The 14,917-nt window shown below is 39.6% G+C and overlaps 1 protein-coding gene across 2 annotated transcripts in view; it reads left to right on the top strand.

Annotated features, from left to right (window-relative positions):
• The first annotated feature begins 11,047 nt into the window (after positions 1-11,047).
• Positions 11,048-14,917, top strand: part of khdrbs3 (KH domain containing, RNA binding, signal transduction associated 3) — a 119,636-nt gene continuing 115,766 nt past the window's right edge. The window contains exon 1 of one of the 2 annotated variants that reach the window (XR_015111152.1): positions 11,048-11,574. Coding sequence is in view for 1 of the 2 variants with exons in the window: in XM_086192841.1 (XP_086048967.1) it covers positions 11,484-11,574 (91 nt within the window). In the remaining variant the exon portion in view is untranslated. The remainder of the gene's footprint in view (positions 11,575-14,917) is intronic. The other variant, XM_086192841.1, reaches the window with a different exon arrangement.

Below are 14,917 nucleotides of genomic sequence, written 5' to 3' on the forward strand. Positions count from 1 at the left end.
GCTCTGTTGGACTGTTGGATGGCCAACAATATGAAAACTATTCATGAATGATATTGTTGCTTCACATCAGTGTGAAAGGGAACTGGTTGCTAATCTCTCTAAAGTGATATTTTTGTCCTTGCTACTCCAACCAGCAGGTCTCAGTTACCTTGGTGCATGCTGCTGTATCTTCAGCTAAGTGAAACAGCAACTTCTGTCCAAACAAGCTGGAAGCAACAACAGCAGGCTTTGATGAAACTTAGTTTAAATACTGCAGGTCTGTTGGGTTATTTCAAGTAAATGGTTGTAAAGATGTGTGACTATTTATCATTTTGCAAGGGCACCTCCACTGTATCCTTGGCTCAGCAATACCCGCTTGATTATGATAGACTTACAAACACAAAACAAACAAGCTGGAGCCTTTTTTCTGTCACAGTGTTGAGGCACATGATTCTCTTGTGCTGGCACAGCAATGAAGGAACATCTGGCTACACAGGAGCAAGATGAAAATAGGTTAATTCAGATCTAAATGTGAAGAACTTTTTGGAATTATTTGTATAGTTTAGTGAATCAATAGTCTTAATTTCAGTTTACAAAGCTGGATCATACCAGCACAAAAAAATCCCTTTGGTATTTGGTATTTGGCTATGGTAAATGACCTGGGATGATTTTTCACACAAGATAGTAAAAAAAGGACAGCGGTATGCTATTTGCAACGATACAGAACTTCTGTCAAATAAGTTAGGGTTTGTTTCAACACTTTAAGTCACTGTCCAATTATGTACTGTAAATAAAGGCTACTATAAATCCCATTTCAGTTTCAAGCATTTGGATTATGTTAACAAAAAGAATGAAGAGTCAGCTGGTTAGCTTACAGAAATGCATGCATTATCTGATCATCTCTACTAACTCAATTCGCTAAAAATCTTTGACTCACCTTGAAAAATCAACGGGATACTTTAAGAGTTACAGGAATAATGACAACAATTTCTGAACATAGTACAATTTCATTTAATTGTGTTTTTAATTACCATGATATTCAAACCTACTGCTGTCTTCTCCTGTTTTGTTAGTAAAAAGTAATACATGGCTTTCAAGACTTTTAGCAGGTTTAGCATGACCAACCCTAAAAGGAGGCTAAAATTGCTATTTTGTATATATGTGTGAATTGTATTAATGTTAATTTCAAAGCCCCTTTTTGTTGACAACCCTTGATCAAATCTTGACTAAACTATCACATTGTCTGAAATGAGACATCAGCTTTTACAGATTTTGTTGATTAAAATGATTGACTGACTGACGAATTTATGACTAAAATATGACCAAAAATAATAAGCGTTTTGGTCAAAGAAAATGAGCTACCCAAAAAACCTCAAGAGACACGTCAAGGCTCACCATAAAGGCATCAGGCATCAATCAAGCCTTTTCATGAACTCAGGCTGGACATTCAGTCGACTAAAATTTATCAAACCAAACAGGGTGATTATGACTAAACAGGAGTATAATGACTAAATAGAAAATGCCAAAATTAACACAACCTCTGCACCTCAAGCTTAAAAGCACAACTTAGGTTCCTAAAAGATGTTATTGTTGATGTTGATTTTTTTTTTAACATGAAGAGCGTGTGGGCTTTTTAGCAATTTCGTCTCACTCCAATAATTATTAATTGCGTAAGATGGCTTTAAGATAAAGACTTGAACACCACAGGAGGGTTAACCCATGCAGAGAGATAGTCAGATAATATTAGAGAATACTGAGAACACCCTGGGGCTTTGCGGTAGTTGCTGATGCTATCATGGTATCATTGTGCTTAATCACTGTAGCTAATGACAGGAAATGAAATCACCCACTATAGACCAGCATGCTTTCCACAGAATAATTAGTGCTGCTGACCTTGTGCCTCGCCCCTGTATTTAAGTGCACGATGAGAACTCAGGACAAACCTGCAGTTTAGTAGATCCCAGACTTCTTCAGCTGCATGATTGTACTCCTGCTCGTTCAAGGTAAATACAAAGACGCAGACAGAGTCACTAACTTGCGCACAAATATTTCTTGCATTTCATGACTTACTGATTGTTCTTTTAAACCATTTGCCAGATTTCCCCACATCACAAATTTACATTTTGATAAGTGTTTATCTCCAATTTCATTGGCAGTGGGGCAGTAGGGCAGTGGACAAAGACATCTCATACGTCATTGAATATGCATCAATCCACAACTTTGCCTGTTTACTGTTCAAAATATTATGAGATGTTGTTTTTTTTAGAGTCAGATTCACAGTCAGAACCAGTGGTGTAGTGGTCCCTTGAGAAGTGTATTGAAAAGAAGTGTATTATACTAAAGAAATGTATTTATCATGAGGCAAACATGTTGTTTCAGTTATTTTTTTGGACATTTATTTAAATAAAACACTTTAAATCTGAAGTTGACAATGCATAGTACCACTAGGATGCTGACACTTACACCAGGACATGTGAATAAAATACAACGGAAAATAAAGTACGCCCTCACACACACATACATAGCCATGTATGCGACCCACATTCATGACCATATGCAATCAAAAAAATAAAAAAAAAATCAAAAACAAACAAGTGCTAGAGCTCCCAGGACTTAAATGTAAAAGATATGCATTCTCTCAACCCAGCACATCTGACCATCTGACCTTTGCTCATACTACAGTATATTCCAGACAGATTTGCCTTCTGCAGGAGTTTCCACACTGCACTGTCTAGAGCACACAGAAGAGGCAGCGCGATGGCTCTTTAACCAGGTCCTTGTATATTTTCCAGGATCAAACTTGGAAGTTGGTGGGCCATTAATATTAATCATCATTAAGTGTGAAATGTTTGAGATGAGCAGGACAGCCCTCTTGTCTGAGCTTATATTATTCATGAGGCTGAAGTTTCTCTCACACTCTGCTGTACTCACGGGGAATGTTTTCATACCGTTTATGAGGGGTTTGAGGTCATCAGGCTCACTACTCGGGTCTTCTAGTAGGTCCCGCATCCCATTGAGTGCTTGGTCTGTGCACAAGTTAAAACGCTTGCACAGTCACTTTACTTGTTCTTCACCATGGCGAATGTTTGGCTTTGTTGGCCACTTACTGTGGTCAAGGATGCTGAGGTCCAGTATGGGCTCATCTTTAAAAGACAAGCGCTTCTCTAGATTGTTTACAAGACTTTGTAGAAACTGGCCTGGATTGATTGACTTCAGCTTTGCATTTACTTTCAGGGCTATAGACCGATACTTCCCAATCTGTTTTGCTTCTCAAGCCTCACCATACAGTATTTCTCACCTGGACTCTCTTTAAATGACTGAATCACTCTGATTGAGCGTTTCAGCAGATGCTCTGCTCTGAGGAGAGTTATAGAATGAGACTGAAGCTCCTGTGACAGGAGACTTAGTTCTTGAAGAGTGTCGTACATGAGCCCAAGGTCACAAATAAATTCTGGACTTTGAACACGGTCTAACAAACCTCTGTACATCTGCCTCTCTTTGGTGGACCTCATCTCATCACTGGAAGCATTTTTAAAGTGCTGCCCAAGAGCTTCCAGGGATGTCCAAACAGCACGAACAGTCCGAAAGCTACTGGCAACCCAGCGTACATCCAAGATTCTGCCAATGTGAAGAAGCTGAGAGCCTACTTCAGCTGCTGCGATTACTACGTTTTTGTTTGACACACTATACAAAGTGTATTGCTTCTGGACAAAAGTTTTAAAGTGACTGACAGAGTTCACCTCATCAACTGCATCTGACACAGCAAGTTCAAGTCTATGGTTCATACAGTGCCATACAAAAAGCTGTGGGAATCTCAAAGTCAGCCTGGTTTCTACTCCAGGAACGTAGTTCTGACTCAGAACTACGTTCCTGACTGAATGTTGTGATTTGACGCAGCAACCTCAAGTCCCATCATAACTTTGGTCAATTTTTGGTTTGTGATGACAACTAGAAGAGCTACTGCTGTTACTAATCATGGCAGACTTTGTAAAATATTAGGAGGATCACTTCTGAACAAACCAAATTTATTTGAACCAAAATATACATGAAGGAGGAACTGCAAGCTGTTGAAGGTAAGAGAGCAAGAGGAGACGGGAGGCTTAGTCGTCAAAGTAGTTCCGGGTTTAGGTCTCATAAAATAACATTATTCCATAAATTTCAAGTTTTTTCACAGTGAATGTTTAGCATAACTCATTTTCATTAATTTAGGCAAAAGATCATTTGATGACTTCAGAGATTACTTTGTCGACTGCCCCATCACTGCTGGTATTCATTGCAGCCACGCTAACTAATCTGTGTGATGGCGCTCTGGAGTTCTAGGTGGGCACACAGAGAGCACTTTATCTAACTGCTTGTCTTACACTAAAAAGGAGGGACAGTAAAACTATTCCCAAAAAGGATGTGCTCCTGCTCTATAGATCGAAAAACATTTGAATTTTTAATCCACAGTTAATAAATAACCAAAAATGGTTTTGCTAATCTCATTAAAACTCTATTTATCTCCCAAAAATCTACTTTTGACAGTGCCATTTATGCAGTCAAGGCTTGGCAAACCCAAGTCTGCTAGGTGTGTGTGTGTTTGTGTGTGTGTGTGTGTGTGTGTGTGTGTGTGTGTGTGTGTGTGTGTGTGTGTGTCTCGACCTTGGGAGAATGGCTGGGTGCCATTGATTTGTTTACCTGTGCACTGCTGACAGTTTCTCATTAGGTTTCTTTTGCACAACACTTCCAGGAGAGGAGACCAGAGTCTGCACTTCAAAGCCTGCGATGTGTGATCAATGCACCTGATTGATCGGCGCTGGCAATATAATTCTGTTGAATGGCTGTTTAATGGATGTGAGTACTCCATTTAGTAGCCACAATAAGGTGCCTTTTGTTACTCAAGCAGCATTGTGGAACTGTATGAGGAGGAAAACAATATCTTGAAAGAAGCACTTTGTTTAAATTACCTTGAGACCCAAAGGACTGGTAGAAATTGTGCTTTACTCCACTCTTACTGAGGGATACTGAAAGCATTTGAGAAGTATAAGAGGAAACAATAAGGAGGCACAAAGAGAGCACGTACCTCCATCAGAGTGACCTCGGCCAAACTCGGTGTACCTTTAACAGATCTGCCTCAAAATGCAAAGTGTTATTTGACCCCCCCAAAATTGTTTTTCAGTTACACTCAGTTAATTTTCTTGATCTCACAAAGATCTTTCTAAAACCCTGCACTGGGTCCTCCAAATCAGAAACTTAGGTTTTGCAGGACTTGCTCACAGACCGTTGGACAAGAAGCACTAATCTCCTTTACAAAGGTAAAACTTGGGTTCAAGATTAACAAAGAAGGAAGGACACTATGATATGAATGTCATAATTTATTTTTTGATCTCTTATAATTAATATAGGAGAGTACCAATAAAAAAGTTTTTGGTTTCTCTCACATCTCTTTAAATAATTTGACATGGTCACAAGGAGGCAGTGTTGTCACTGGAAATAATCCCTGAGCCCACCCATAAATGCTGTGAAGGAAAGAATCTACTAATTTTAGGTGTTAAGAGTTTGCCACTGTAATCCCATCCATTTCACAGCACAGGGCAAAAACAAAGTGGGAACATGCGGGAGCATCCACAGGACAGAATCCCAGGGCCGTCTGTGACACCAAATGACACTGCAATCAGCTCGTGGACACATCAAGGTCTAATTACTCCTCGGGTGACAGGACCCCTGTGACATCTTCTAACTGAAATGAAATTTTATGAAGATTGAAAGCTGACAAGACAAGTGCTTCCATTTAAATCAGTTAGGATTACATCAAGTCACTGTGAAGAAGTTGGAGCGCTGATTAGATTCCTGCCTCTTGTTAAGCGAGGAAGAACACTGATTCAGAATGCAGATGTGTGCAGGCATAATGGGATGGGTGAATATATTATATATGACACTGCGGGGTGCCAAACGGGCTGTCTCGTTCCAGGTAGTTCACAGTAGGGCTAGAAAGAGGGCAGCCATTTTCTAATGATCAAAATAACACTTTGTCAATGTAATGGCCCTCTGTTGTTCATTCTTTACACCCATCTGACAGAACATTGCTCATAGGTTTGTTTACACCAACACGGCTGCCCTTGTGGTCTCCTATAACTTAAATAAAAATGTTGCCTCATAAAACATGATTATTTTCATTGCCACTGGTGTACTGCAATCACATAGCACATTCCCTTTGAAAACATGCTTCTTGAGAAAGGCACATATACTGTAGGCTTTCAACTTTGATGCAAACATCAATGACAATGTGAGGCTTTGTTAACTGAGACAGGGAGCAACAGATGGCAAGCATATCTATAAATAAAATGCTCCCCTGAATAGGAGATTAGTGCATTTGAGCTGGTTTTTAATGGTCTCTGGGAAAGATTAAAAAGTAAGCTGATTCATAATGCGCCTCTCTTTGCCGTGAATCACTCACGCCCAAGGGGGAGTATAAAAAAAAACAACGACTCCAACATGCTTAAGACAAGAGGTTACATGGATGAATAGAAGACAACTGTAGTTTCATGAATCACAAAGTTATCAGGTGCTTAACTTGAAATGATTCATTACAGAGACGGGAAGTAATGAGGTACAACTACTTTGTAATTCTACTGATTCTAAGTAGATTTTTCAGGTATCTGTACTTGACTATATATTTTTCTGACAACATTGTACTTCTCTTACCGACATTTTAACACAAATATCTGTATACTCTTAAATTTGTAAATATTTTTGTCACAGTTATGACATAAAATATGTCATTAGAATAATAATAAAAAAAAAAATTAGAAGGGGGCAGATCGCTTTACCCTTTAACAAAAGGGGCCAGAGTGTCGAAGGAAGAAGGAGAAGATGTCTGTCAGGTATTAGGACACTTGCCATACTCCCTCAATAAAAAGGACAGATGACTTAGGGACACTGAACTAAAGAGAACTGGCATCTTATATTATTTAATTTAATGCAGTTTAATTTGACAGTTTCTGTTTTTTGTATCTTTCACAGAAAATCACAAATCACAAAGACGGTAGAAAAAAACAGTTGTACATTTAATCACTTGTGGGTACATTTACCAGCTTGTAGGTTTTAACTTTTACTTGAGTAAATAGATTGAATCAGAAGTTCTACTTTTACAAGAGTCCTTTAGAATGTATGTTTTGGCACTTCTCATTTGAAAGCCTTTTACAATATCACCGATAATAGTATTCCCCAGAGCCCTCCTCAAACTCTATCTGTTCATATATGTATAGAAATAGAGAGAGAGAGAGAGAGAGAGGGAGGGAAAGAGAGAGGAAAATACCCAGAGCAGTTATTGTTGACTGCAAATCAAGCCATTAAAAAAAAATGAAAGAAATGAAAGAGTTCATGGAGCACACAACATTGATAAATATGCATAAACTCATCTTGGTTTTTTGCCTCTGGGTCACATTCTCTCCAAGTTATTGAAATAGAATTGAGGAGAAAAAAAAAGAAGTCTCAATTATGTAACCATTGTTGATCGGCCTACAGATAGCCACCCACCTGAGGCTACCTCAGCATCCTCCACAAATATTGACAGAATCCTTATCTTTTTTTTCCCACATTTCCCAACAAATAAGTAGCTTGTGTACAAATCCTCTTCTTCCTGGATGTTGAACAGACCGAATTCCCAACAAAGACATAACTACATTCATTGTATGTTTCCAGGAAAGCACAGGATGTCTGATAGAGTCGATTTGGGACTATATCTTAAGATATCTTCTGTCTGGATCGCCTGTCTTTCAGTAGCACAGCTAGAGAACTCCCTCACCAGGTTTGGTTGTAAAAGTAATTATCTAGTTTCCATGTTGCTGCCTTCTAAACAACAAGCTTTTCTTATTTGATTAATTCATAAACACGCCCAGGAGAAATGCCTGCTTGACCTATGAGAAGGTGAATGGATTTCCTGAGAACTATTGACAGGTTGTCCCAACAATTACAAGCAATCCATAGCTTCAATGTGTTAAGAAGATGATTACAGAATGCTCCTGCACTGTCTTGTTTAAACACAACAGGTCAAATGTATGTCTCTCAATACACATCATCCAAGCTTTTTTAATGCCAAACATAATCCTGGCTAACATGCTAGAGACCAGCTAATGTATTTTCACATGCTGGTCTTTTCTCAGAGGTCTTTTCTATGGATAAATCTTGGATTCATACATTTTTTTTCCCATTAAACAAATGCAGGAAAAAAAGAGAAATGTCCGCAAATGATGTGCATCCACTGGAACTGTTGATATTTTCATTGGTGTGTGTTTACCTGTAAAAAATACGAGGCTGAATCTTTGGGGTGTAGAAAGGCCCAAGGAGGAACCCAAACACTTTTGGGCTGATCTGTTTAATATTTGGAAAAAACAAAACAAACTCTTTTGGATTTGGCAGAGGTATGTTGTCTTTGAGCGCCTTCTAGTTTTTCTTTTTTGTTTAAGTTACTCATTAGTTTGTTCAAATAAATTAAACCAGATATACACTGTGCAATTCTAGGCCCTCCCAGATGAAAGCCCACTTCACATGATGAAAACTCTGGTCTTGGCTCCAAAGCAGTTGTCCTATATCGCACAGTGAATGAGGTGCAAAGACGGCCGTTATCAGGGTAATGCAATTGAAGTTAACCTGTGACAAAAGTCTGACAGTGTCACAAATTTAGGGTAACTATCTCACTGTGTGGCCGCCGCTATGACCTACATCTACTAACTAACCAGTAGGAATGCGTCAGGAAATGCTGCTGATGATATCTGATTGATTTGTGTCCCAGCCTGTGGTAGCATCAGGTGGCAGCATCATACAGTCTATACTGATGTCTGATCCAAGTTTTTTATTTGTGCCGCACAGTCAGACTGGCACTAAACTTATAAGATTACTAAATCTCTCAGTCTGTAGGAGGCTTTAGCGGATCATATTCCTCTCTAAAGCTGGGTATATACCATATGTTTTTGAGCCATCCAGACAAAAGATGACCAAATGTGGTAATATCTTTGGACTTGGCTCCAAAATGCTGTTCCTACGTCGCACTGTGAGAGAGGTTCAAAGACTGCTATTATCACGATTCTCCGGCAGAAGATAGCTTGTGATAAAAGTCTGACAGAGTGATTCAGGAGGTGGTATCATCGTACAGTCTGTATTGATGTCTTAGCCAGGTTATCAGATCCGTATCACACAGCCTGGCTGGCACTACACTACTACACTACTGAAAGCCAAGTACTGGATACTATTTCAAAAGCTAAAAAAGCTAAAGAGTAGTATCATCATTGCCCTTTAAACCATTTTCTGTTAAGATAAAAAGACAGAAATCCTGGAAAGGAACTACTAGATTTAAGTACACGAATGTAACATAACGTGACGTAATGTAATGTAACGTAGCATGATGTAATGTAATGTAACCTAACACGTTACATGCTTTTGAAAAATATTTTACCTGACTTGACCTTTAACATGTACTGTATATGTAATGAAGAAAGAAAGCAAAGCTGCATCATTGTTATATGTTTTGGAGCTGACGTGTCTATAGAGAATAGAGGGATTGTTGTTTTAAATCTGATCTCTGGATCTGATTTATAATAATTTCCAATCACAGAGTCTGGATTACCAGCCCGGTAAAGCTGAACGCTGTCCTCAAGGCCCCAGTTCCAGCGCGGTCTCGTCCCCTATTCATCAAAAATCGATGTTTGGTCAACTCCCCCTGTCATCCACAGCCGACGTGCAGGGTACCCCCTCTGCATCGCTTAACAACATTGAGGGCAATCCAATAGATTTGAATGCAAATCTATCATTTTTGGATTTTGTTGAAAGGGGATTAGCCATCCAGGCAACACGGTCTCGCCCCTATTCCCTAACTACACAAAGAATATTAGATAAGTAAGCAAATGGTACCAGACAGAATACAAAATTGTAGGACAGAGTCCTGCATTGCTGGTTGCAATGGATGAGAACGTTAGACAAAACCATGCGATGCAGAGGGGGTCCCCTCAACGTGGGCTGGCGATGCAGAGGGGTACTTAACGTCGGCTGTGGACCTCAGAGGGAGTTGATCCAATGTTGGTCTTTGACATTGGGGTGAGACCATGTTACCAGATCCATCATGTTTCCTTTGCTTTTTGGTCATTCTATTACATGGAAATTCGTTTGTGAATACGCCACTCAATCAAAAATGTAGATCAAGTGTTATAGAGTGACCATCTCTACAAATGTAGTTATTGCCTTTGCTTAGGAGGTCACATGATCACAAAAAACTACCAGGTTGATTTTCTTTGTGGGGTTGTGGACCATATACCAGAACCCTCCCCCCTTGTGACCTTTATAGGTTTGTTTTATTGCACATTTCTAGCTGTAAATATCTTTACATGCATATGAGGCTTCATTTGTGAATGTCAATAAATTTGATAGTAAAATTAAAGAAAAGTGAAATTAACAAACCAACAAATGGCCAAAGTTTTTATATTCCTTTTAAAATGGCATTCAAGGTTTGTAAAAAGGAAAAAACAAACAAACAAACAAAAAAAGACTAAATCAGTTACAAAACTGTGTAAGAGTTTGTGTGCATCTTTATAAAGTAAAAGTATAAAAGGCTATATGGTCCATGAGTGTATTTCTAGTTTATAAAGGCTTAACATTTTTTTTAAACAAAGTTGTTTTTCATTTAATGACCACATTCTGGGCCACAGCTCCGGATATAATGGATTCTTTATGGGTTTATGAGAAAAATTCAACTACAAATCTGTAATGTGCTATTTATCTTGGAAATAAGAGGAACCCTGGGGCCTCTGTTCTGTTAATTGCATTTTTCTATATTGTCACTGGTTACTGAATTGCTGCACTGGTATTATGTTGTAATGACATCATATACTAGCAAACGCTGTTTGTCTAGGCTGAGGATATCAGATGCAGGCACTTTGCCCTTGCGCGGTGTTTCTGAATTAGCGCCCTTGTTCCCGGTGACTTCATGATAATGATATGGTAATGACCAGACTCAGCACCGCGGACAGCTCCGGCGTGTCGCTCCGCCCCCTGCTCCACCGGCTGCGTGTGGCGCTCGGCGACCAATAGCTGGCAGCCTCGGTTTATCAGCGGCTCCATCAGAGCGAGCTTCAAAGAGCCGGTCCACCCTGAGAGGAGAGGAAAGCTTGCCACGGCTGGGATGCGCAGCGGGGCTCATACCAACACTCGGATGGGATAAAACCTTCCTGCTCATATTTAACCGCTCAGTCTTGTTTGTGTGAGTGTGTGAGTGAGTGTGTGTATGTGTGTGTGTGTGTGAGAGTGTGTGTATGTCTGCGTCAGGACAGAGAAACGCTCTTGTAGCGCGAGCCACACCATCACCCGCCTTTTTGGTCTCATAGAAATACCTGGCGGCTGCCCCGACTTGGAGGCGGTTGGAGGTTGAGCAAGTTTTTTTTTTTTGTTTTGTTTTTTTTGGTGTTTTTTTGTTTTGTTTTTATTGACTTACCGTCCTTGTGAGTCGTGTTCTTGGAGGCGCAGTCCTGGACGAGATGGGGAGCGAAAACTACTTGCCGGAGCTCATGGCAGAGAAGGACACGCTGGACCCTTCTTTTCAGCACTCCCTTCGGCTACTGGATCAAGGTAAATGTCCGTGCCAAAAGACGGAAGTAAGCAGCATAGTTTAGAATAGTCTATAACCATGCCTGAAGGTTTAAAAGTTCATGTTTGTGAAAGGGATTGTAGGCCGCATACCGCCGCTGCTCATAATTCAAATTTAATTAGAGTTTTTCCTGTTTAATAGGAAGGTCCCTTTTGCTACCTGGCCAAGTTCTGCAGCAAACAATCTTGTGTAGAACAGAACAAGTTGACAAACACACATTTTCTTTCTTGCTCAGGTTTACAAACTTTTTTTTTTTGCAAATAGACTGGTGGAACCTCTAAAGCAGATTCAAGTCCACAGAGCTGGAAAACTGTGCATGACTGTAAGAAAGGACAAGCTGAATCTACATTTGTTCAGAGAATACCTTTATTTCAATTAGCGTAACAGGCAAGTACAAGTTTCAGAGAGACCTCTCATAATAAAGCCACTTCCCATCCTAGTCTTCAGGCTGCAGTCAGCTATTTCCCATCCAGACGTGTAAACTGTGAAAGAATAATCACACTGATATTCAAATGTACATGTGTTTCTTTTGCGTTTTCCTTTGAAGAAGTGCACATGACTGAAATAGAATTTTGAAGGGTTGGAGTAGCAGCAGCACTTGCAAACGCTTTAATTAATCCGTTGCACAGATCTCAGCTTTGAAGCTGTTGGAATTTTTTTTTTTTTTTTTTGCAAATACTCCTTCAGCTGCAGCCCCATGGAGCTCCTCACATGGGGAGTGTGTTCTTTAAGTTCCACTTGTGGGGTTTTGTTGAACAGAAGGTCGGCTTAAATGTGATATACACCAAGCACTCGTCCAATGTAAACAGTCCCGCTGCTATGCAACTGAAAGCTGAACCCCAAGAAGCAGGTGATGCACCAAGTTGTTTTTTGTTGTGCTTGGCTATCCTAGCTGCTCCCTCCCATAGCTGAAACCCCAGTGATGCTTTAAACTGATCACAGTGTAACTCTGATATTTATTGCAGCCCGTTCGTGCCAAAGGCCAATCCTCTTTGCTCATTGACGACGAGGAAATAATCAACGATGAGAAAAAAAATAGGAAATATATGAATTAGATGTTCGCTTGTGGAGAAACAAAACCATACATTCTCATAGTCCCAACATTCATCTATGCACAAAATGTGAATATCATATAGACTTTTTGTTATACAGGTAATATCCACATTGGCTAATATCAGCTAAAATAAGTCGTAAAATATCAGATATCGGCAATAATCCAATATCACGCCACCCTTACAATGACTGCTATCTTCCAACCCATTCATTCATTAAGGCAGCAATTGATGCATTTTAATTTTACATTCAAATATTTTGTCCATGAATCCTAAAGCAAAATGTGATGTCATCAAATCAAACAGTCTAGTGATATCTCATTTACAATGATATAAATTAAAGCCGCAAAATCTCACAACTGTGAAACCAGAAATACGTTTCGGTCAATTAATCATTTCAGATGTGAGACTCTTTATCACATTATTACAAATGAAAAAATAATTAAAAAAAACCCTCCAGATATAATCAGATTGAATCACATTACTGTAAATTAGGTTTTTGGTCAAATGAATTGCATGATGGAAGTGTTGGTGGTCTAATTTTGGAGTGACTGATGTGAAAGATGAATGACGGTTTAGTGCTCTTGCTGGATCCTCAATTGGCCCAATGATAAAGAAATGTAGCAGACTCCAAGATGTGCTGGAAAACCCTGAGTTACCTTTTTAACCTTATATTGACACCCTTTAGTACTGGGATGTGTGAAGGTAAATTGAATTCAGATTCGGTCAGCGTATGTTGGTGTAATGGATGTAATGACAGCTGCAGGTGAGGCAGAAGGGGATTTATGAAAAACTCATGTACCAATTCATGTACACCATAGTGTAAATAGATGGCATAGAAGGCCAGGCCGGGTTTTACTCTGCACTTTTTGTTACCAGCTGCTTTCATTATTCAAAACTGGATCTTTTTTTCTTTCTTTTTTTTTTGTAAGACATATCCTCAATGATACATTAGAGGGCTGGTTGCTTCGTCCCAGTTGAAAGATATTTACCAACCACTTCCTTGACAGAATTTGTCCTGCAGTCCTGTATTCACACTGCAGGTCGTCTCAGAGCCACAGCAAATATTGGCCTTTTCCCAAAACCTAATAAAAATGATGAAATACTCAGGAGTGTGGTGTGAGCCAGGAAAAGCTAAAAAATAAGCCTTTGGACTAAATGTTCCCCCTGTGTTTTACATTCAAATAGTGTTTCCTAACACAAGTTGTGGATATAACAGCTTTTATACAGTTTGTCTGGTGGGGTTGAGATTTCAGTAGGAAACCACTGCAAGTGGCAGAATTAATCTGTGACATTTCATGAAGTAAGCAGAACTCTGCAGTGCAGAAAATTTGGCCGAAACAGTCTGCCACAACTCCAAAACTGTAAATACTGTTATCTTTCTCTTACACAACAGATGGAACACGATGCAGCTTAATAGAGCACTTCTTCTGCCATCTTGCTGATGAGTTCTGGACTTGATTATGCAATTGGCAAGAGTAACTAGAGTTACTGCATGCAAGCAGAGAATATGAGATTACTCCAGGTCTGGAGAGACGTCCTTTCAGTAGAAATTAGGGGAGCATTGTGTTAGAAGCTCCGGGATCGCTTTGATAAGTGTGGGCCATTTGCAGAGCCCCCCCGCCCAGGACCATATCTCTGCCCTTGTGACAAGCCTCATACAGTCAGTGGCAGACAGTTGGAGACGCAGAAATATTTGAAGCCAAACTTGACATGAGCAGGACCAGCCGATATAGAAAAGAATATCAGCAGCGGCTTAGTAACGAATGGCTTATCGTGCTGTAACATCTCAGGTGGCCTGAGGTGCATTTTATACTTAGATGAAATCAGGGCAGCTACAATAGAGAAGGCCAACACATAGTATCTTGATTTGGCCCCGATTGTTGTGGGGTTATGTGGGCGAATGCCAATTGGTAAAATATTTCCAGAAGAAAAAAAAATTTTATCAGCTGACATTCTTTAAGCATATATGTCAAGATATATAAAGAGAATAGAGTATAGTGCATGAGCACACATTTTTTGCAATTATCCCTTAAATATGGTTTGATACTTGAGGCAAGGACGCATAATCGAGGTAGACCGTTTTACTGTGTCACAATAAATAACTTTAATTTTTCAAATTTATATCACTGCCTGCACTAAAACTGTCGTCACATCAGTTCATATCGGCCAATAATCTGTTAGGTCCTAGCCAATACTGATATGTTTGAGATAGGCTGTTATCAGCTGATTACAATGAACTGCTGTGTATCAGTCAGGCCGTAATTTTTCA

This window comes from Aulostomus chinensis, chromosome 22 (genome assembly GCF_037954235.1).
Source record: "Aulostomus chinensis isolate RoL2024-O1b breed Wild chromosome 22, RoL_Achi_v1.0, whole genome shotgun sequence".
NCBI lineage: Eukaryota > Metazoa > Chordata > Actinopteri > Syngnathiformes > Aulostomidae > Aulostomus > Aulostomus chinensis.